We start from the raw sequence: 24,052 nt of genomic DNA on the forward strand, positions 1-24,052 counted from the left end.
TGCTTCAAGCTAACTAACTTAAACCCTTTGCTGAATTCAGACAACAACAACTGAGACCACACCTCTGTAAACTCAGAGACGCTACGTTTTATATTCAAATACAGTGATTCACTGTGTGTATGTTCTGCTGTGGTCCTGATTTCCCAAACCTAAAATCATTCACAGTCAATCTCTGCTGCTTTGCAAGGTTTATTTCAAACGCAAGAGTGTAAATTAAAAAAGAAAGATCTGAATAAATGAAAAATGATAGGACAAAAGGCATAAGGGTTTTTTGGAACAGTTTGTCAACACACTATGGTGTAAAAAACAGTTGAAATGTTTACTCAGTCCACTGTTTTCACCAATCAGTCATTTCATCATCATCCATGAAACCGTGTAATCCCTTCTTGACTTCCTTTATTTTGATATTGCACATGGTCTCAAAGGGCCGAGTGGTATTCAGACAAAGGCTCACACGATCAGACTGCGTGGATAACAGGTCTACGCAGGACATGTCCAGAAGCTAATGTAAAACAAAGAGATTTGTCTGGAAATGCTTTGGAGGAAACAAGAAAAAGCAGGATAGAAAGAAAGCATTCAAATGCAATGCATATTTACAGTCTGCTGACAAACATGCTGCAATAAGGTAACTTACAAGTCAGTTTGTCTGTTCCGTCAGCTGAGCCCACTTTCCCAAAAGTTTCGAGCAACTAAAACATGAGAAACAAACTCTTTTTTGAGGAAAGCTTTTTTTTTTTTCTCTCCTGGTCAGTTATAGCGACATTAAGTCAGGTAAGGTCTGAGTGTGGTGTAAGCTGAGAGTCAGGTCAGGGGTCAGGGTTAGATCTCTGTCTCATGCTACATGATAAGGGTTTCCATGGAAGAACATCCTAACTGTTAAAGCAGAAAGTATCAGCGCCTCAGGTTTGATCCACCTGGGAAAATAAACCCTCTTAAGCACTGAGCTTTTACAAGCTGTGTTTTATGTGTGTGTGTGTGTTATACCTGTGCTTAATCTTAACAGATAATGTACAAATTTAATTTAAAAAAAATAAGAGGGTTTTGGGAAGTTTAAGGGACACCATGTGCTGCAAAAACATGCCTTGGTATCAGTGAAACTCCACTTGAGGGTTGAACGGTTCATATTTAGGTCCAAAAAATTCTGTTTCGATGATAAAGAACAGAGTCTGGTTTCAGACATCTGTGAAGCAAAAGCCAGAAGCTATAAAATCACACTTCTTTCAAACTCAGCAAACCTTCAGTGATGCTTCTATGGGTGGGGGCATTGTTAATCTGAAAAAAGACCACTCTAATGTGTCATCAAAATAAAGAGGGTCATTCAGAACAGCATTGTCTTGGTTTGCTGTGAGCCCTCCCTCTTGTAATTTGACAATTATAATCAAGGAAAGCTGGTAAAATGTACTCCGCAGCACAGCGAAAGCCCTCACTATCATTGGAAAGAATTCAGGTTTCTGTTTAAGTTTGTCATCTGTGTGTATATTAGTGTCTGCCTCAAAATGAACCCACAAATGGCTCTCAACACAAGCATAAGAGAAAGAGCTTTGCATCAAAGCTGTTTAACACAGTGTACAAAGAAGCTCCTCTAGACTCTGAGCTTAGTTTATGAATCCACATCCTTTTGCTTCAAGGCGTATTTGTGAATTCCTGTGCTGCTCAGCGACCCACTTGTTATCTCATATATGTTTAGGTCCAATTCCACAAGCTATTCAGTGCTTTTAAACATTAAACTACTAAAGATATATGCTTCACCAGTGATTAAAATTGGCGAGTGATTTACTAAGTGATTTAGAAAGCATGTATGATGAAAGTGCAGTAACGTTGTTTGAAAAAAATATTTGAAAGTAGAGGCTGAATGCCACTGGAATGTCTCTGCACATATTGGCTGTGAATTTGGTGTGCGAGTCCGTTTGCGCATGTCTTCACTTCCAGCACTGTGAGCAACAGACCTCCTCCTGTGTGCTTCTGCCCACAGTGCAGAGACAGAAATGAGAAAAGATGCAATATACAGGGGGAGGGAAAGTGTATAAGATGGCAGGAGGAACTGCATCAATCACGACCGCCTGCTCGGCAGCCCACAGTGACTCCCTTCGGCACTGAGAGAATCTATCCTCCCACAAAACATCCATCATTCGAAGAAGCGTGACTATCCCACATTAGAAGTTTGTGAATAAACAGCCAAATCTTCCCCCACTTGACAAAGACTGCTGATGCAGTGTGGTACCTCCAAGCTCGGGAACCCTGTGACCAGCTTTAGATGAGAAATGTAGCAAATAATGAGAAACCTTCTGTACTCTCAATATCCACAGCTGACTTGACTGTATGCTGTGGTCGAACAGATGGGTCGATACATGTTCCCTCACCCAGACAGAGGGTGAGAGTTGGGGGTGGCAAAGGCTTGGTGAGAACAGAAGTGGGGGAGGGGCATAAATCTGGTAACACGGGCTAAAGGGTTTAAGTATTTTGTTTGAATTGACAAACAGTGGTTCCCTCCACTATCTGACTCACTGTCTGAGAGAGGAGGAAACAAGATGGGCATCCGAATGAGGCTCAGTTAAAGTACTGGTTGATCAAAAGAAAGGAGCCAATGCTTGATGGCGTAAAGGTTCACAATCTGGACAGTAAATCCAGTGATCCCAGTCTGAAGATTTGTGTAATCCCCTAATAATTTTTGAATCTCCAACGAGACTCCATATTACAGTTTCTCATTCGTAATGCTCACGCAATGAAAAAAAAAAAGATCAAACATCTAGCAGCTCTAATAAATTTCCATATACGATTTTCAGTTTCATTGAGTGTCAGTGCAGTGTGTTGGTGAGAAATGCTAAGTGCTGAGCTTTAACAGTGCGACTGATGGAGACAACACAACGAAAACACAAACATGGCATCAATAAAGTCCAATTACGGGAATGAAAATCACAGTGACATACAGCAGAAATAAAAACAAGACCAAGTCCTTCATGATGTTTCAATGCAGTGTTAAAAACGAATGAACAGATTTATCATAGACCTCTGGAGCATCAGGCGATAACTGGTATGAGCCCGGCCTCGGCATGATCACCAGGTACATGTGCAACTGGGCTGTGCATGTTTCTATGAGTAAGTAATTGTGTGTTTACAGTACGGCGCAGCACTAAACAGTGCAGAACAGTGTATGCAGTGTCGGAGGGTGCCATCATCCGTGTGTGCGTTATCTGATAAGCCGTGAACCCTAGCTTTCCCAGTCAGGGCCTGCCAGCCCATCATCGTCTGAGTCGGACTCTGGTGAAGCCTCCTTGATGCGGCGCAGTGCCTCGTGGATGCTCCGGGTCAGAGAGTCAGTGGATGCAGGGAGCTCTCTCTGGTCTTTCCTGTCTTTACAGGGGACACGCTTAAGCTTGACCCCCTTGCGTATCTGAGCCAGAATGCTGTTGGGGTCATCGTCCCCCTTAGAAGAAGGCAGGGAATGCTGGTCGACCTTCCTCAGATGGAAGCTGCCCCTCTTCAGGGAGGCAAGCACCTCATCCATGGGTGAGCTCGCTGTGTGCAGGGAGGGGAGAGGATGAATGGAGCATAATTAGTTATTGGACTAGTGTAATATCAAGAGCCAAAACAAACTAAATTAAGGATCCCAGTACCTCTTCTGCTGTGGGCGTCGATCTCTGGTGTCTTCCTCAGCTTCTTCCGTGCGCTCACCAGTTGGCTGCTGTCAAAAAAGCGAGGGATGAATGGGCCAAGTAGGGAGACCGTGAGCTCTTCCTCTGCACTCTTTCTCTCAGTCTTTTGTCCATGCTGGCCTGGGCTACTGGAAGGTGACATGTCCTCCTTTGTTGGAAGGGGAGGTGGTGGAGGTGGTGGTGGAGGAGGGGAGATAGGAGATGACAGCAGTGAGGAGAAGGAACAGGGCGAGCAGGAGGAGTCTGCAGGACTGGGTACAGGCAGAGGAGGAGCTGATGCTGCTAGTGTTGCAACGGGCTGAGTGGTGAGTGTGGCGCTGGGGTCCGTCTGCACGCTGGTACTAAGACAAAGCGGCTGGCCATGTGTGTGGACACAGACAGATTCCACACTTTGCATGCTTCTGCCTCGCTCTTTTCTTTTTACGTGGGCCGCACGTAGCCGAGTGGACTTTAGGATCACCTGACCTGGGTAACGCTGGACAGAGATACAAAGAGAAACAGGAGCGGATTAGTAAGACAACAATAAGATAGGTTGAGATGCTTCCAGTAAATAGAAGGGCACATACCTGTTTGAAAGTTCGGAGCCTGTCCAGAGTTCTCTGCCTTTCTTGACTTACTCTGCTGTTCTTCATTTCCTCATCTTCCTCTTCATGTTTTAGCTGGAAAATATTTAGGCGCAGAAAATATACACCTTACTGGTAATGTCTTACATGCATACTGTATATAAGGTCCTTTTATTATCAAAGCCCCCCTCCCTTTTGTGCCCACATTGCAGGACCTGCAGATAACAACAGTTAAACTCAACTCCATTTGTAAGGTCCCTTTTAGGTCCTTCCTTCAGCAAGAAGGAAAGAAGGATTGTTCCTCTCCTAATATGAGAGGAACAATCTGTGACTTAACTGGATGGTCCAGACAACTCAAGTGTAAGGTGACTGGCACCTGACATTTAACGTTTTAATAAAATGTTTTTAAGAAAATGAAACAAAGGATAGAGGAACAGACTGGCAGTTACGCTCGGGCTTTATTGAGTTTATATGTGACAGAGGAATCATGTGATTTATTTAATGTCACTCTTTAAGGAGCGCTACAGTCTATTTCCCACTGTGAGCGCCAGCTTTTCGATGAAAGCATCTAATTATTAATATATTTATTAAAAAAAAAAGTTCTACCTGCAAGACATGATGGGACAAAGAGCCTTTCAGGATGTTTTGATGTCTCTGCTGCTTCTGAGTGTGGTTGGATACACAGATCTCCTGCATGAAGAGGGCAAAAACCAACATCAACAAAAAACCATCCACAGAGAATTATGCGTATCATAAAACAAAATTAAAAAAAACGGTGAAACAAAAACTTATAGGCTAGTATCATATTACATAATCTAATATGCACAGAGTACTGGTTTGGACCCATTAACTGCCTCGTGAAATCTCTTGTGAATGATATTGAGATTATTCTGCTAATGCAAAAGGGTTGAAAAAGATCAGAAACACATTATTAACAGTCACTCCCGCTTGAGTCAAACAAATAGCAATATACACACCGCCTTCTCAAAGGTAACACTTGTACATTGTGTCTTTTAACCTCATCTACATTACGCGAGCACTTTACAGCGTGTCAAATGTAGTTACTGAACAGCATCCAAGTGTTGTAAAATTGAAAGCACACTTCAAAAATGAAAATAAGAGCGTGTACAAGGACACACACCCTTTTGTTCCGTAGATAGGAGCGCTTGGCACTGATGCGTCCTCTTCTTGCCTCAAGCTGTCGAGCGCTGACCTGAAGTCTGCGCAGCTCCTCTCTCTCTGCAGCATCATCCTGTGTTATATCATCTGCACTTTCAAAAGTGTCATAGTACACCACCTCCTCCTGACGCTCTGAAAGCACAAATGCACAGACCAGCTTGTCAGGACTTTATTATAATTTCCACATTTTCAGACCCATCATAAAATGGATTCAAATCTTCCTTTGAATGAATCAGAGATTTCTCCACCATGTAAATGCAGTAACATTAATTTAGAGAGTATTTTATTTTATTCATTAATTTTTTTTTTCTCATAAAAACATTCCCACAGAAAGATTCTACGATCGCCATGTTGTGTGGATGGTCTTAGTGAGGTAATTCCCAGTGCAGGGTCTCCACCTTGAAACAATTCTGTCTCTCAGCCTTTGGACAATTATCTAAACCTCATATCCTGGATTTTGACCCTCACATTCATCAAAAAGAAGACATTTTATAGGAAGGTGTGTGCCTTCCTGATTCTATACAATAATGAGGTTCAGGTACATGTTAAGACCCACTGACAGATGCGTGAGGCTCCAGAGCTCAACCCGAAGAATGACAGTTAAGGCTATCTCCGCATCAGTGACCCGTTCCTGCCGATTCCTCCTCTACAGCATCCGGAGGATTCGCCCCTTCCTCACCGACAAGGCAGCACAGGTGCTCATCCAGGCTCTTGTCATCTCCCGCCTGGACTACTGCAACTCGCTCCTTGCTGGCGCCCCGGCTTCTGCCATCAGACCTCTGGAGCTGGTTCAGAAAGCTGCTGCTCGTCTGGTGTTCAACCTCCCCAAGTTCTCCCACACCACTCCCCTTCTCCGCTCTCTACACTGGCTCCCTGTAGCTGCTCGCATCCAGTTTAAGACTCTGGTGCTGGCCTACAGGGCAGTGGAAGGAACAGCTCCTTCATACCTCCAGGCTATGGTCAAGCCCTACACCCCCGCCCGACCACTTCGCTCTGCGGCCACCAGGCGCCTGGCTGCCCCGTCACTCAGGGGTCCCTGCGCACGATCCACACGGTCACGGCTTTTCTCTGTTCTGGCACCCCGATGGTGAAACGATCTCCCGACTGATATCAGGACAGCTGAGTCGCTGCCCATCTTTCGCCGTAGGCTGAAAACCCACCTCTTCAAGAAAAACTTCCCTGATCCGCCCTCTTAGAACAGCACCTGCGCCGTCCTAGTTCCTTACGCACTTATTGTTTCCTCCACCACTGGCACCCTCTATATTTTCATTACCCCCTACCCGAACCAGGGTTTGCATCCCATTCCTGCTTTTTCTACCTCTTTTATTTCTTCCCCTACCCGAACCAGGGTTTGCATCCCCACCCCGCTGTGACTGGTGTGCAGTTGGTGAGAGGCTGGTTGGTTATCGCACTTACTCTAGCACTAGTTTTGCTCTTAGCTGTTTGGTAGTGGAAGGAAATGCACTTATGATTTCTTGTGACCTGAAGTTCTTTTGCCTACCGATGTTGAACGCACTTATTGTAAGTCGCTTTGGTTAAAAGCGTCTGCAAAATGACCGTAATGTAATGTAATGTAATGTAATGTAATGACCGTAATGTAATTTAACAAGTCTGATTTGTTTCCACTGGAGGTGATGTATTTCTGATCATTTTCAGTGCTGCATGGACACAGAAATATTTATAACTACTGTATGTGGTTCTAGATCTTTTACAATATATGGCTAAGCAACATATTTGAGGACGCTCATACCAGATTCCATCTGGCTTCTTGTTTTTACGCATTTGCTGAGCTTTGTTGTAATAAGCTACAACAGCACTGCTAGATAGAGCTGCTAAAACAGCAAAAGCTGTTCTTTTTCAGCTTTTATTGTCCTTCACAATCTTTATTCGCAGGACAAATGTTTCTTGTCCTGTAGAGATAAATGTTATGCACAAATCTCCTGCATTAGCTTACATTTCAGAATTGTTTATGTGGCTCAATTTAATATCCTGAGTGGTACCACAAATATGATGTTTTCTCCTGTTATTGGTAATACATGTGACTTTCCATGCAAAAATGTATCTAGTGCGTGTGCATGCTGTTTAAGTCGGCAGTCCCGTTGACATGGAACGCACTTGTTTTGATTACGAACCTCAGAAGCTGATCTGCATTGAATCAGAATGGAATTGTAATAAAACAACGTGAATGATAATACCAATGTAGCCTTCTTTTGTCATTGTGGCGGACTGTGTGTAGCCTTAAAATAAAAAAAATTCAAATGAACCATGAGAAAATGGAAGACTTGAAAAGCTCTGAAAACCTTCGCAAATTTTGTTCAGGAAGAACAAGTAAGTTTGCTGTAAATACCTGTCATCTGTCTGCGAATGCTGTCGAGTTGCGCAGTGAGCAGCAGCTCCTCACACTGCAGTATCTCAGCTTGTATGTCATACAGTTGGAGCTGGAGCTCATAGTACTGTGACTCCATGTGGTCTAAGAGGGCCATCGCATCCTCACTGCTACACAGACCCTGCATCTGAAGGGATAGACAACAAAAACAACAGCAGTCATGAAACAACAGTGCATGTGTTCAGGTAAAGCACGTTCGTTTCACATGGTGTTGAGTGTACCGTCACACCTCTTCTCGAAGTGTGTGTTTCCTCTGCTCCAGACATATCTCCTTGGCTCTCTGAAGCTGAAGGGTCTCCTTGGCGACGCAGTAGCGCAGTCTCTCCATGCGCTCCACCGCTGCTGTCCATGAAGATTTACCAAACTTTCGCTGGTCCACTTTCATACGCTCATAGACCCCTACAGACACACGTGAAGCATGAGACACTGTAAGAAGTGAAACTTCCTCACAGTTGAACATGATGCATGCTTATGTGAGATCACAAACTGCCACACTGAGTGGGCAAGTCACCCACCATTTTTCTTTCCTGTGATGTGGCAACTGAAGCCCTCAGAGGTGGAGGCTTTTTACAGTAATACAAAGAGAGACATCTACTGGACTAATTTGGATATTACATCTATTTTCTTTCCTGTTTGCAACTGAAGCCACTAGCTCTCATGATTTTTGATCTGGTAAGTGTCCTCATTCGTCTGTTCAAAGCACGGCTGTCTACAATGTCTCATTAATACAAAGTCCCATTAGCCCTGTGATTCAAAGCGCACAGAGGTCAATATTACTACATAAGTGAGTGTGTGTGATTCGACATCCCTCTGCTGCTTTATTGACTTGACATTGGCAGCAACAGTCATGGCACACAGTACCTTTCTGGGCTCTGGCAGTGATCTCAAAGTATTTTACAGTAAACTCTTGGATGTTGAGGACCGCCTCCTGAGCTTTCCTCTGCCAGTCAGAGTCCTCTTTCTTGAGAGCTTCAATCCTCCTGGGGCCCAAGTAGTCGTTCTCCATAGAAATCTGATAGAGAGGATGAACACGTACTTTTTCACAACACAAAAAAAGCTCTGCCCTTACAGACAGTTTCAAAATATTCATTCTGTGAAAAATAAAGTCCAAAGAAAAGAAAAGAAATGTTATTTCTAATGGGTCAAATTATTGGTCCGCATCAACCAAACAAAACAACAAAGGAGACGGTTGAAACGACTATATCAAATTAAATAAGCTCACAGAAATGTTTATTGAGCAAATAAGAGCATTTCCCTCACACACACGCAATGCGAAGAGAACTGCTTCCATTGGTCAGGTCGAGGTTCAGCAACATCATGTGATCGAAATATGAAGTGGAATGACACCAGAATTTACTTTGAGGATCATTTATTTCTCACCCTTATGGCATGGGCATATCCCACGATGATAATGCCAGGATTCATTGTGCTCAAATTATGAAAGAGCGGTTCAGGGAGTCCCGACCTTATCATCATTAAGAATCTTCAGGATGTGCTGAAGACAAACTCTCCCATATTCAATACAATTTATGGGCAAAAAAATGTATGCAACTCTGCACTGTGTGACACAACCTTCCTAATTGTGCCTACTACATTAATGCTGATTTGAAATGAAGCAATAAAGAATGTGGCTGAAATACAGATTTTCAGCTTTAACTCAAGAGGTTTAATAAAATATTTCATTAACTATTTAAGAATATCAGCCATTAATTACATAGTCTCTCCATTTTCACAGACTCAAAAGTAATTACGCTAAATTATTCATGTAACTGTAACTATAAAGATTATGTATAATGTTTGTATTCAAATCATTTACAGGAAAGAACTGCCAGAAGTCTGAAATCAATGAAAATGATCAAACACAGTTTCCTTCTCCGAGATGCTTTGTTTGCTGCTTGTTTGTGGAACTTTCTGCCCTCAGTTTAGTCTTCAGCAAGTCAAACGTATTCTCAATTAGGTGGAGGCTAGTTAACTGACTCAGCCATTTAAAACCAATCCATTTCTTTGACTCAAAAAGGTCTTGGTTTGATTCTGATATATGTTTGGAGTCATTATACATCTGTACTTTGAAGTGACATCCTATCAGCTTTATGGCATTTGAAAAAGTATAGCTCTATCACTGATCATCAGTAAGTCTCAGTGACCCAGTTGTCACTGAGGCTTATTGATGTCTCCCCCATGACCAACACATGGTATTATAGATCTTTGGATCATGAGTCCTTTCTTTCCCTCTCCATACTGCTCTCTGCTCATTATCCTGGTACAAGTTCATCTATTCAAAGGTCGCTCCAGAACTAGAAACGTTTCTTTTTAAATATTTTCTAGCAAAGTCTTATCTGCCCTTTCTGTTACCAGTGGTTTGCTCCTTAAGGAATTATTTCTAATGGCATTCAAGAAGGAGTCTCTTGATCGTAGGCTTTGACAATGATTTGCCTTCATGGTGTTCTTGACTTGGTAATATTTTGTGAAGGTTTTCTATGTTTAAAGTGGAAAGAATTCTGCCACCATCAACACTGTTGTCTTCTGTGGTCCTCTGGGCCTTCAGGAGTTCCTTAAAGCCACACTTTGTCTTTTTTTTTTTTATTGCACAGAACCTTTTAGAGGAATAAGAATCACTCTAAACAACTTATGGCAACTAACTGATGAATCAAGATAAAATAAGGCAGATTAAAGAAATTGAATAAAAATACATTTTATTTTCAAATGTCCAAAGTAAAAGACAGAAAAGAAAGCAAACAACAAAGGATAAAGAAAAAGTTTCCTTGCTCCAGCTCAACTCACACTGAATGAATTAGAAGTGCATCGTGTCATTTGCTACTGCAGTTTCCTGACGTGAAGACGCCAGTTTAATTTTGATCTTTTTCTTTTCTTTTCTTTCTTTTTTGCGTTTGGCTGCAGCGTTTAATTTTAGAATATTGGCTTTACGTTGAATAATTAGTAATGCTGGGTCAGTGCTTTAAATTGAATTGAATTGAAAATACTTTATTTATCCCTTGCGGGAAATTCTTTCGCCACAGCGCTCCAGTGCACAAATTACAAGATTAAATGAAAACCTAACAACTGGAAATTTACTGATTAAATCACTCTATGGCATTCTGCTGCCCCTTTATAAAAGTCTTCCAGATGATGTCTGTCGATATGTTTTAGTAATCATTCGTGTATCTGTGTATTTTTGTTGTTTGTTACTCTTACTAATTGTTACTGAGATTTTGTCTGTGCAAAAACTCAACCAAAACTACATTACTGCCCCTCTCTTTTATCCTTTGGATTCAATTACATTCCCAGTTTGTCATTTGACACTTTCTTCTCCACAGTCTCTCTTAACTAAGGTCACATACTGTATTACAGTGCTCTTAATTTCTCTAGCTGCTTCATTCTCTCCAGTCCTAACAGCATTGGATTAGTTTTCTTTTTCTTTTCGTTATTACACAGGGAATAGATACATATGCTGTCCAACCTGGACATTTATTATTGCCTGAGAAGTGACCAGTGAAATACAAAATGCCAAAGAAGGTCTACAGAGGGCTATACATAGCTGACACTGTAGGCACTGCATGAAATTTGAAGTCAAGACCCCCGTGCCCTTTCACCACAGGGTTCCATGGTGTAATGGTTAGCACTCTGGACTCTGAATCCAGCGATCCGAGTTCAAATCTCGGTGGGACCTGTGTTTTTTGCAGCTTTTCCAGTAAAGCCTCTCAGAGCTTCCTCTTGCTTATGTGTGTGTGTGTGATCGCTCTTCAGACCTTAATACACTGTAGTGAAAACCAAAGAGGGTAACAGTGTGGAAGCAGAAAGGAAGAGTGTCTCCTCTGATAAATAAAACTGAGTGGTAAACAGGTCATTCTTAAACGCCAACATGAATTCTCTGGGGAATGTGATCTGTCTCACAGACCCTAACTGGTGTGATATTTTACACAAATACCTAGCACACAGTTAACTTTACTTCATTCACACCCAAACTGGAGACTTTAACTTCGTGCTGCACTTTTTCATTCCTGCAGCATGCCAGTATGTGCGTCAGCACCAACCTGCAGTAAACCTATAGGACCACACACAACATCATTTATTCATGTCTGTTTGAGACTATGGGAAACTGGAGATCCATTCAAGCTTACAACATGTCACTCAAGCCTCACGTGCCAAATCCCTTCGGTATTTCAGACACTGTGCAAAATGGACCAAACTAAGAGACTTTGAAGGTCGTAAAACAGTTTTCTTTCTGAGTGGATTTTAGCTGGTAGTGTAATGCTGAAATGTTCCTATTACAGTGAGTGTGTCAAGGCGCTAAACAATCCCAAAAATATACAATCACTACTGCAGTGATAGAACAAAGTCACCATTACAATACTTGGTTATTATTGCTATTAGTTGGATCTCATCTCCCACCCATTGTGTTGCATCTCATCAGAATAGAAAATAGAATTTGTCTGACATAATGCACCATGCATACACACTGATACACTCACACAGCGGGCTTCAGAGGACCTATTCTTAGACACATGAGAATTTCCTGTGACCCATCACTTGTGTTTTATGACCCTTCAACAGATAAATACAGAGACAGACTGAATACACATAAAACCTGTGCTACTTCAACATCTGATTAACTTTTGATATCTTTTTCAGCATATTTTCTGTTTTATTTCTCACAGTCACTGCAAGTGATTCACAAGGAGTGTTGTAAACTGCCAAACAAGTCTTAGTAAATCACTGGCACTGGATCGTACTGGACTTTGGCCCATTCGCTACTTCTGTGACAACTTTCCAAATGAAAGAAAATAAAAAAATCGAAGATGCCTCTCCTTCTCTTGTGAGCTTACATGGCAAACGTTTACCTTTATCTGTTGTCTGCGTAGCATTGCTAGTTCCCTCATGTCTCTGAAGGGCTGCAGCAGGTACTGGTACAGCTGTGTGGAGGCCTCCAGCAGGCCTCCGTAGGCCTGGTCTTCTTCTTCATATAGCTCCAGCAGCTCCACCATACTGTCCAAAGTTTTGTGCTTCTCCAGTAGCTGCAGCACAGACACAAACATTATCTATATCATTTATGCACTGTTTCGTATTGTCAACATACAATTTGTTATAATATCAAAGCAAATGAGTGAGACTCGATGTATTTCCAATATTCCAGATCAAATGTGGTGAGATAATGAACTTACAAAGCATCAAGAAAAAGTTGGAAGCATCTTGACTGCTCAACATGAAGTTATCAGATGAAGAATGCACAACAAACAGAGGGTAAACATATTGTAATACATCTTCAGATGTAATATGTTTTCTGACTCCTACTCCAAGAACACAGATGTGAGAACATAACACATCCCCGAGGGTCGGTATAAGAGAAAACTTGCACCTCATTTCATGATAATAGGGTGCTGTGTGTCACTAAATAATTGAATTATGTGCATTCTTTCAATGTACATTTCATGGCTCAATGAGCAGAGTCACATCTGGCAGTGAGAAAAGGATCAATATCTACACATTTTTGTCAGGCTGCACAGTCCTGTTGGGTACCGGCAAACATGAAAATAGCTTTTAACTTTGCCCTCAAATGGAGTGGGAAGATCAATAGTCCAGGGCATGTGTATGAAATTCAACCACACTCCCATCAGCATCTGTCTCTGAATGAACTACAGAGCAGCGTCAGTTCAGACAAAAGAGATGAAGCTGTGGAAAAAGCTGAATAAGTGTCTCATCCTTCATCCCAAGACTGAATACACCCTCAAGGAAACTGGAAATCCGAAACGGACAAATATACTTTGAAAAATCTATGAAAATGAGCTGACTACATATTCTGCAAGGCTGGATTCTCTGCTGTTTGATGGTTTCTGCTCAGGAAGTAAAGAAAAGAAAAGCTTCCTGTGTCTGGCCATCTTTTTCATTTAGATTCTGTGTGTTTCTGAACTGGAAAGGGAATGGGTGTGGGACTGACTGCAAGGAATGCCATGCGTGTTACTGGTCTGTGGAGCTCACAGGGTCTTCTCACTGCCAAAAAGTGGAGCAAAGAGGATACGCCTTTGCCACGGTGACGTTGCTGTTGTTACAGTACTGAATGAGTTATGAACCCTGAGAGTTTAGTCTTTTAGAGGAAATCTGGAATTTAAAAGTGAACCAACTGAAAAAGAATATTGAATTCTGGAAGACCCTCCCACTATCACTGGTAGGGAGAATAAACGCCATCAAAATGGTACTTTTCCCCCGTTTTTTTAATATATTTTCCAATCAATACCATTCCCGCATTCCACAAGCATACTTCAGGAAATTGAACTCTATCGCGATTCCTTTTCTTTGGCAAAACATAGTAGCACCTATAAACAAAAAACACCTTTGTAAATTTAAACAAGAGGGTGGTTTAGGCTAGCCTGACTACGTCATACTCACGATTCTAGTCAGAATGTGAGTCTGATACCGCTCAATAGAGATTTGAGTATGGGGCGTGTTTCAACCGAACCAGGAGAAAAAATGCCTCTTCGCTCAATTGGATAGACCTATAACCAATCAGAGCAACGTAGTATGTGACGTAGATTAAGCAACACACACTTGTTGTAGGAACGACGGCAAAAACATCTTTTCTATCGATAAAAGCCTTTATCGCGTTCCTCTGTTCGTCTTTCAAAATGAATGCAATGTGGAGATCCTGTAGAACAGACTCGATGGCAGAATCTACACACCCTAGCTCTCCAGCGGCAGCCGTGTTCAGCTCTTTAGTGACGTAGTCGATAATGTCCCTGTTGATCATCTGTCCATCATCGTATAAAGCCCGCCCTGGCAATCTGATTGGTCCGACCAATTCTTGGTCGGGCATAATGATTTCCCAACTGAGCAGAGCCAGACCGAACTTCCCGACCAAAACTTTTATGGGCGGGGCTAAGTTCGGCTGGCACCCAGGCTAGGTTTAGGCCTGCCAGACTTCAAATGTTTCTATTGGGCAGCACATCTAAATATTCTGGCTTTCTGAAGGAGTTCGAGCCTCAGTGAGGACCCAACCGAACCATTCCCTGCCTGGCTTTCTTTAGAGCAAGCAGCATGTGACGGGATCTCTCTTCTAGCCCTATTGGACAGCCCCATCACAATTAGCAAATCCCTGTACAATGGTAACTTTATGATACACAAGGCAATAAAAATGATAAACTGTCAGACATTCCACGACACCCTGCACTTGAAAGAATAATCAAAATTACGCCAAGTAAAAAGGAGCAGTGTCAAGTCTACATCCGACGCTCTTCAGTCAGATAGGAACTAACACAGAAAAGCAAAGGTCTGCGTGGGAGTCAGGGAGCGCCCCTTTCCATAGAATACTGGGAAACATGTCTCACAAATATTCTTCGATGCTCGATTAATGTCAGGCATAAACTAATTCAGTTCAAAATAATACATACACTACTCAAAGCTACAAGTTGACTAGATGTATCCTAATGTATCAGCCTTGTGTAACAAATGCAGGTATCAGGTATGAACACTCACTCATCAACTTTGGACGTGTCCCAGTCTTCACTCATTCTGGTCTTCAATTTTCGATTTTTACTCAAAGGCATTTAATAGGCTGTGTGAACCCTGCCCCTTGGGGGCCATTCTGGGATCGGCGGGTGACTTGACTCAGTACTCTAACAGCACAAAGTCTGTATAACAGTCTTTATGTTTTGGAGCCATTTTGGCTCAAACACTTATTTTAAGACATTGGAAGTCGGATAATGTACCTTCATTTGAAATCCAGATGAGGGCGCTTAGTGAGACCCTATGTATGGAGAAACTTGGATATAAAAATGCAGGCAGACGGGCAATTTTTGATAAAGTATGGGAGCCAGTCTTAAAAAAATACCTGAAGGACTTGAGAGAGGCCAATGTTAAAATATGAAGGATTTCTCAGGACAACTCTGTAATGATACCGACGGTAATCAGGTTCTTTTTCCTGTCACATGCTATTTACTTCATCAGAGGCAGGGCTTCTGTTTGTTTTTGCTGCTGTTGATGTCCTAACAATCTACATCTCTATGCTACAGTACCCCGGTTGTGTGGAAGTCCGTCAAATTGTTATTTCCAATCCAGTTAAGTTTGTTTTAACTTTATTTTTGTACATTACAAAAACATGTCAAGCTATGATTGCTTCGTAAGTAACACGTATTCTATCCAATGTGCACTTGGCAATAAAAAGAATATATAAAAAAAAAAAACATATATAATTAAACTTTTTTTTAAAACCCTAAAAAAATATGTCATGATAAACAAAATCATGTAAACCTAAAATTCATACCAAGTGAATGCACCAGCAACCATTAATATGAGCAAATATTAAACTAGATGGTATTTCTGCTCCTAAAAAAAATAAAACAGTTTGTTTATACTAATGATCTCAATCTAAATGTTGTTCTACCATCCACCGTAATGGAAGGGGGTAATGCTGTGATACTCATAACTGAACAACTCACCTTACCTCTCAGAGGACCTCTTGCACAGTCTGGCTCCACGAGTCAAAGATGCATTAATCTCTTTCCATTGATTATTAGGGCAATCCGAGAGCCAATGAGCTACAGCGCAATGTCTGTTTATATTAAGAGCAGTTAATCAATCACTAGCTGCTGCTGCTGGGGTGCAACACAAGATGGCCTTTAGCCATACTGTTCTGGAGCGCCGTTAGTCTCTGAGTCAAAGGCACATCATCTCAATTTGGTGCGAGGTTTTATTTATGATGTATACAGAATATTTTCACGGAAATGTTAATCAGGGTTATAACTTCAGATCGTCTGTGATCAATCATCTGTTAGTGCAGCACCCATAACTAAAAGTTAAGCATGCAGAGCGCTGTTACAATTTGGTTTTGTTGCATTAGCTCAGGTATCACAGGTTGCAGACCACATAAAACATGTGGTCTGCAAACAAAAGGATGTGTGTTCTCAAATACGGGAATGTTGGTCTGTAAAAAATAAATACGCTGCCTGCATTTTTTTCTGCCAAAAACGCATATGTTTCAAAACAACGGAGAAGAAAAAAAGGCCCTCAAGCAAAACATCGGGGCATCCTACATTGCCAGCCTATAGCAACGACCCTTTTGGCAAGTATCACAACTAAACTGTGATTCCGGTCACATATTCCTCCTGCAAAATGCCTCGACTTTTGTAGGATTGTTGGGCCCGTCTTGCATGCACTGCGGTCCACAGATTTTCAGTCATGTCAGCACTAAAAATGACTGTGTGAGGCCAACAGAAAAAAACGTCCACTTAAACATCTTAAAGAAGCCAAGTGTGCTCTATGAGGCGCGCTGAGGAAGATTATCTTGTGCCGAAGACGTCCTCTCTTCATCCTCGTGTGTGACGTTATCTTTTACAAACTGCTGCTATCAGGTTGGATCCTTTCTGGCCTCTATGAGCTAAATGTTCCCTGTGCCACTGGCAGCAGCACAAGCCCAAAGGCTTAACAACCGAACGCCCTGCTCATTAACAGCTAGCTCATGAAAATCTGCATCCCTCTTTCTCTCACTGCGGCAAAACAAGTGTTTATTCACATCTCATCGGTTCACAGCCCTTTTCTTTCCAAAGTGCATCAAACTTGTGAGACAGAATTTTGTGGTTACGGTGCAGGGAAGGTTTGGTGGGGTGATACCCATCAAAGGCATATTTGTGCAGGTGTCCGTGGGATTCGATAGTATGGCATAGCACCGTACTACAGTGTGTTAATCTCTCACTATTCTAGCATTCTTTTGAGAAATTCTCTGAGCAAGATCGCTAGTTCTTCCAGAAGGGAACTTGAGCTCCTCTGTACCGCTTTAAGTTCCCATTTGTAACATATTAGCAGAAATGTAATGTAATGACAGGGTTTCTTGTCAAATCCAACACTGGCTCTAAATCCAACCATAACAAGCATTTTCTAAACACTCTGAAGGGAATAAAGGGGTTTTCAGGAATAGATGTTACTTAATTGCAAAAGCCCTTTTCTGCTTTTTGACAGTGACACAAAACCAGGTATTTCACCCAAATGATACCCAAATCAAACTCTGCCCACACCCAATTCAACTCATTAGGTATTACAATAGGTGGGCAGGGTTAGGGCGTTGATGTGTGTGTGCCGTACAGCCTCAACTAGTTGAATTCTCAGAATGGTAGGCAAATGTAGGAAGTAGGGGAGTCAATAGCTGCTGACTGTTGGCACAAGGTTCGAGAAGTCATGTATGTTTACAGCACTTTGACTTTTTTTAATCAAGATAGTAAGCCAGTCTCGCTTAAAATGTTGAATAGAATGTTATTAACTTCAAACCCTCTGGAACTCAGATAAGCTTCTCTTTATTTCTCTCGTCACGGCCACTATAATTTCTTACTCAAACGTCAGCGGGAGAAATAGGGGCAAAGACGTGGGAGTTTTTGGGTGGCACCCAAGATGTTTGGTTCTTCTGAGCTGCACAGTGGCCTCTGTTGGCTGGGCTGGAAGTCGATACTTGATCTAAATCGGACCTGGAGATGTTTAAGTTTTAGGAGTCGGCACCTTGGACTCTTCGTTATCGTCAAGTTTTTTCTTTTCTGCAGAGGAGGCCATTTCTGCCAGGCACTGCAGTTGTTTTTTTGGGTGTGCTTGGTCTGCAGCAATGTTCAGGAGGGTAGTTCATGCTCAAACTAACACCCGCATGATTGCCAGGACCCAAGAAGAGAGGATCAGTGTTATTTACTTTCTGTGTCAGGGGGTTTAATGTTGTGGTTGATTGGTGTATGGGTATCATAAATGGAATGATGCAGCAGTTAAATGTTGTCAGTAAACAAATTCATGGCATCCATCAGAAAGCGTGCCACAGAGAAGATGACTTTGCACATTATTTCAACAAGCTGAATCTAAAAGTCTGAAACACTTGAAGTGTGTGAGCAGCCATGCTGAGAACATTACATCCCAAAGAGATCCTGCCTACAGTTACACCTGCTTTTTTACAACATCTTCTCTCGCTGTCTATCCGGTGGAATCGGTTGCTTCACTGTACAGCAACTGACTTTGTTTGTTTTTGTCACCTTTCAGAGACGCCTTCTTTTTGTCAAAGAGTTCAGATCTCATAACACTTTGCAATGCATGCAAACAAACTTTTTTCGATTATTTAACAAAAGTACAAATGCCTAAAGATCATCAATACAGTGCTTTGGTTAAAGCACCATTCTCCACCTTTACATAGTATGTCATGTCTTTCAGATACTTGTGTGTCTCTGACTGATGGCCGGTGATAACTTCCTAACTAGCATTTTGGCCTGTGTAGATCTTGCAGCTGTCCATTTGGTCTGGTTAGTGCTTTAGTGTTTCCAGATGTGCAGATTATGCACAATTTCTCACCTCTTGCAGATGTTTAGTTGCACGTTTAAGCACCTCTTCGTGCCCGGACTGCCTCAGCTCGCTCAGGCTCTCATAGTACTCATCTGGGTCGTCGTTTTCCGTGAACAGAACCTGCGAAAGGATCTTCCATCCACAGGTGTCGAGCGCGTGACCAAGGTACACCTGTAAGCTGTTGCACAGCTCGTCCATCTCTGTCTCCGGCACTTCTGCCGGGCCGAACAGCACCGTCCACATCCCGGCGGGTTCCTCGGGAAACCCCGGGAGGCAGGGCTCCAGGACCGAGTTCACCGAGCAGAGCTGCTGGTGGGCTGCTCGGAGGTCCTGGGAGGAGAAGAGCCCGGCCCAGCTGCAGTCCTCTCTGCTCAGACTGTCCAGCTCCTCCAGGTCCAGGCAGCCCAGAGAGGGAGACAGCTGGTCTCCTAACACCTCAGTATCCGCACCAACAGGAAAAACAGTAGATTTAATGTTTGTTTTCAACGGACTCGCTTTTGGTGCGGACGCGCTCTTGGACTCGGGGCTGCGTCCTTTACCTGCAGCCTCAGCGGCTCCTCTGCTCGGGCTCCGAGACACTTTATCCCTGACGGGACTTTCGGGCCATTTTGTTTTGTCTCCATCCAGGCTCGTCACCTCCGCCAGAGGATCCCTCCCGAAGCTTCTCCTCTGAACCGTCCTGTCGTGACACGTAATGGCAAATTTACCCTCAACTTCATTCCAGGCCACGATGAAAACTAATTTATGCTTTTCCTTTTCCTCAAACGCATTCGGGCGGACGGCTACCCATCCCGACTCCAAATGATCCTCCATTGTGAAGGACATTTCTGCAAAGTGATGGAACAGAAAAGGCACCGCGGCCGATATAAACTACAGTGTCGGATGCAGCGTAGTTACACGATGTGAGTTACAGTGTTATAACAACGCCAACCAAACCCTTTTCTCTCCGAGGACACTTTGCCTGCGGGGCTATCCTCCTTCGCTCGGGCGGATGGATTTGGAGCAGTGCGGTGTCATTTCCCATCTCTGGCCCACCTGCTTCCAGCTCGGACGTCTCCTCGTCTCTCCCAGCCTGCTGCGGCCCTGTCAGCCTCCGTAACGACACACAACAGGCGGCCGTGTGTTTACCAGTCCAATGGTCGACCCGCCTGCCAGCTATGTTCCGTTATTCTCTGTCCCTCTGCCCCAAACCGCCCCTGTAATCATAAAGTAACAACGGGACCCTGAGGCAGCGCGACGTGCATCGTTCAAATACAGCACACACAGATGGTTTTGTCCAATAGCTTTGTCGGAGAGGCTATCATTATCTCCCAACTCACACCGTTACCTGCTTTTCTCATATGGTTTTTCCCTCATAATTTGTCCAAACAAGACATATGCAAAACAGTGCTGCCTTCAGGTGCTGGAAGATATATCGGAGTTCAGGAAAAATACCGGTGCAGCAAAACAAAGTGCTCAACACGATTCTATTCATTATTACTCAAAACATTCAAATGTATTATGATTTTATTGTTAAAGGGTTGTCAGACCGTTAGTGCAACAGAGCCTAAATCAGTATGTTATTTTGGAAAGAAGACAAACATCAGACTGAGCTGGGTCTTTTTTTTTTTAAAGCACTTGAACGCAGCATTTCAGTCTCAACTTTTAGCCGGGGCGCGTGAGAACGCGCTGACGTTCCGGGTCCACCCGCGTGGGATGTTTTGCTAAAGGTGTTTGGAAGTGCTGAATGAAGAACAACACGAAGGCCGAAACATACAACTGTTCTCTAAACTACACTTATCACGAATGATTCAATATCAGTTACGAAGTGAACTGACACGCAGTAAATCACCTTATTCCATTAAATTCAGGATTCGTGTGGATTCATTTAGGGACTGAGATGGTGCTCCTAGCTCACATACGACTCATTCAAATCCCAGAATGCCTTTAGCCAACCTGCAAAGACTTTCTTCTCTTGGGGGAGTTAGCAGTCACAAATAGTGATTTCATTATTGATGTTTTGAGAAGCAAGACGCTTTATTTTTTAAGCCCCAGCGAACTAGCCGGACTACCTTTGTGGACGCAAAAACTCGCCTGGAACTCGGCTCACAGGACGCAAGTCAATGTTCATCAATGATATTGCTAATATGGAATGTCATACAGCTTCATGTCAAAAGAGGCGAACTATCCCTTTAAGCATCCATGGATAGAGTCCTACAGCCATCTGCTTGACTTGTGAGCTGTTGTTACTATTTATGCACATTGACTAGATAGGGAAATGGCCTTTTCTGAATGACCACAGCCTTGAGACTGATAAGATCGTCGTTCGTCTGCTTTAATGAGCCACGACCATAGACTTATAGAGTATCTTTATTAGAATAACAGTGTTTCATCAGAGCAATTTTTTTACAAGGGTTCACTGTGAGTGTTAAAACACTTCCTGTCCTGTGGTCTGGAACGTTTTTATGCACTAATTTGTGCCTCTTTTGCATTAATCTATTGTGAAAATGTCTTTGTTTAAGTCATGAGAAACACAAAAATCTAGATGTGTTTCATCATGTAATGCAGTGTTTCCCAACCCTGGTCCTCAAGGCACACTGCCCTGCATGTTTTCCATGTTTCCCTGCTCCAGCACACCTGATTCAAATAATTGGGTCAGGTCTTAAAGCTCTCCAGAAGGCTGAGGACGACCCATTCATTTGAATCAGGTGTGCTGGAGCAGGGAAACATGGAAAACATGCAGGGCAGTGTGCCTTGAGGACCAGGGTTGGGAAACACTGATATAATGTAATGCAGAAAAGTCGTCTGTCATTCTGTACTCTGTGCTTCTTTCCCCATTTGATATAGTCCATGCTGGGTGCATGTAGGTGTGATTTACTCTTTAATCTTCTGTGTCTTTATATTGAAGTCTTCATTTGAATAAGGTTATAATTTAAGGTTATAATTTCAGGTTGTGATTTCAAAAACTTCGGTAAATATTCTTAAAGCGCCCTTCGTGTACACGGCAAATGAATTCATTTCTGTTCATTTGTAAATGCCTGCAGTTTAATACCTCATGTGATTCAGCAAGATTTCAGCTCTTTGCAGAACTCTGTAAATGTATCACATATATCTGTGTTTTCATTGTGATTTAGGCTATGCCACATAAGAATCTGGGGCCCGTTGCACAAAAGTAGGATAAGGGATTAAGCCAGGATATGTTGGCTATCCTGGATCAACTTATCTGTGATCCAGTTGCACAAAAGTGGGATAGAGGGAAGTGGGTTATGTTCAGACCTAAGTTACCATGGAGATTTATTCTGTGAAGCTAGCCTGCTCCAGACCAGGCTAAGTTCCAGGATCTATTTAATCTTATTCCTTATCTCAGTCAGCGGTCGCCACAAATGGAAACCAATATTTATTCCACTGCCTAGAACATATTGTTAAAACATTTAACTATACCCACTATCATTATTGAAACATTTATGATCATTAATTACAATCATTTTAGATAACTGATGATTTTAGATGAACCACTAGATAATTTAGTTTCCCACAGACTACACATAAAGTACATCACCATATAAATATAAATACACATTAGAGAGTACCATGATGTTCCTTTATTGAACAAGGATGAATCAAAGCAAGTAAACCATCAGCTCCTTTCAAAACTGAAGTCACACAGTGCTCTACAAGACAAAAAGCACAGAATCAAAGCATGCAGTTTGAGACAAACTGTTTGTAAAAATGGGCTATACAAATAAAATTGCCTTGCCTATACAGCACAAAAACCTAAAAAAAAATTCCTCTGCCATTGCAGGCCCAACTTAAAGCTGCAGTCTGCAACTCTTTTTCAAGCATAATGCCTGGAACTGTCCGGGGATTCTGAAAGTAGTACATTAAATACCCCAATACAAAAAAAAAATGAGTTCTCTAGGTCCCCTATATGTCCCGCTAGGTCCCTCCAAAGCCAGCAGGTTTGTTTACAAAATTGCAGACCGGACCGGTAAAAGGTAACCAATCAGGTTTCCGAGCTGGGCTCTGCTGCCTGTCAATCACCGATTGTGCACGCGCGATACAAGGTAGGCTCGTCCCCACGCTTATTTATCTAGACTATTGAACTTCATTTCGGGCTTGTCTACTTACTGTGTCTTCCATGATCGCAAATGACAGGTGAGTTGATGAATGAGGAGTCGTGTAGGCGCATCTGGCGTGCACGTCTACGTGCACGAGTTCTCATGTGTTTTGATGGGGCGGGACAGGAAGTTGAATAACTTTTTATTTTTCGGTTAAAAAATAAGCATTTCTTGTATTTTGCGACTACAGAGGTCACCGTTTTCAACTTCAAGCGTTCTGATAGATCATGTAAACTCTTAAAATGCCAAAAAGTAGGACTTTACGTATGACAACAACAAATCGTGCAGACTGCAGCTTTAAATAAACATGCAATATTAATTAAAATAATTTAACACATATTGGTCTCTGACCAGCCGACCACAGTCGTCATCCGGGAAGATGGCAGGATTGTCCCAGTCTATGAGAGCTGGCACTCTGGGGGCCCTCTCCTTTCTCAGGCAGGCCACATTGTGGAGGACAGCACAGGCCACAATGATATCACATGCCCTGTCTGGGCTGACTCTCAGGTGGGTCAGACACTGAAAACGTGCCTTCAGTAGGCCAAATGTCATTTCGATCCGGGCCCTTGTTCTGGCATGGGCATGGTTGTATGCCAGTTGTTCCTCCAGAGGGTCTGCAAATGGAGTGAGCAGAAAAGGCTGGCAGGCATACCCTCTGTCACCCAGCAATACACCCAGGAATTCACCTGTGAATACAAAATGTTACCATCACAACCTCCTAAGTAGTGACATTCTTAACACAGCCATGATGTTAAAAGTGGTTATCAATAGAGGTTCTGTGTCTCACCTTGTGATAGGCGCCGATAGATCTCCGAGTTCCGAAACACTCGGGAGTCGTGGACCGAGCCGGGCCACTTTGCCACAACATTACTGATCAAATAGTCA

The 24,052-nt window shown here is 42.7% G+C and overlaps 1 protein-coding gene and 1 non-coding gene across 2 annotated transcripts; one reads left to right on the top strand and one right to left on the bottom strand.

Annotated features, from left to right (window-relative positions):
- Window positions 1–178: 178 nt before the first annotated feature.
- On the bottom strand, window positions 179–20,460 carry LOC142382354 (junction-mediating and -regulatory protein-like). The gene is made up of 10 exons (XM_075468099.1): window positions 19,080–20,460; window positions 12,620–12,793; window positions 8,643–8,793; window positions 8,011–8,180; window positions 7,743–7,908; window positions 5,358–5,527; window positions 4,823–4,906; window positions 4,220–4,312; window positions 3,615–4,128; window positions 179–3,516 (listed from the first exon to the last, which is right to left on the bottom strand). The coding sequence occupies exons 1-10, from the start codon at window positions 19,893–19,895 to the stop codon at window positions 3,209–3,211; spliced, it is 2,646 nt and encodes an 881-aa protein (XP_075324214.1). The 5' UTR covers window positions 19,896–20,460; the 3' UTR covers window positions 179–3,208.
- On the top strand, window positions 11,377–11,448 carry trnaq-cug (transfer RNA glutamine (anticodon CUG)). The gene has a single exon. It is a non-coding gene; the product is annotated as a tRNA-Gln (tRNA).
- Window positions 20,461–24,052: the final 3,592 nt, after the last annotated feature.

The sequence above is a fragment of the Odontesthes bonariensis genome, chromosome 6, assembly GCF_027942865.1.
Source record: "Odontesthes bonariensis isolate fOdoBon6 chromosome 6, fOdoBon6.hap1, whole genome shotgun sequence".
NCBI lineage: Eukaryota > Metazoa > Chordata > Actinopteri > Atheriniformes > Atherinopsidae > Odontesthes > Odontesthes bonariensis.

What these genes read in the sequence shown, in the direction of transcription:
- LOC142382354 (XM_075468099.1), bottom strand. Translation starts at nt 19,895, where the DNA reads ATGTCCTTCACAATGGAGGATCATTTGGAGTCGGGATGGGTAGCCGTC. An exon ending in AACACACACTTCGAGAAGAG is followed by an intron (nt 7,909 to 8,010) that starts GTGTGACGGTAC and finishes CTATCCCTTCAG; the next exon opens with ATGCAGGGTCTGTGTAGCAG. An exon ending in GGCTCCGAACTTTCAAACAG is followed by an intron (nt 4,129 to 4,219) that starts GTATGTGCCCTT and finishes ATCTCTGTCCAG; the next exon opens with CGTTACCCAGGTCAGGTGAT.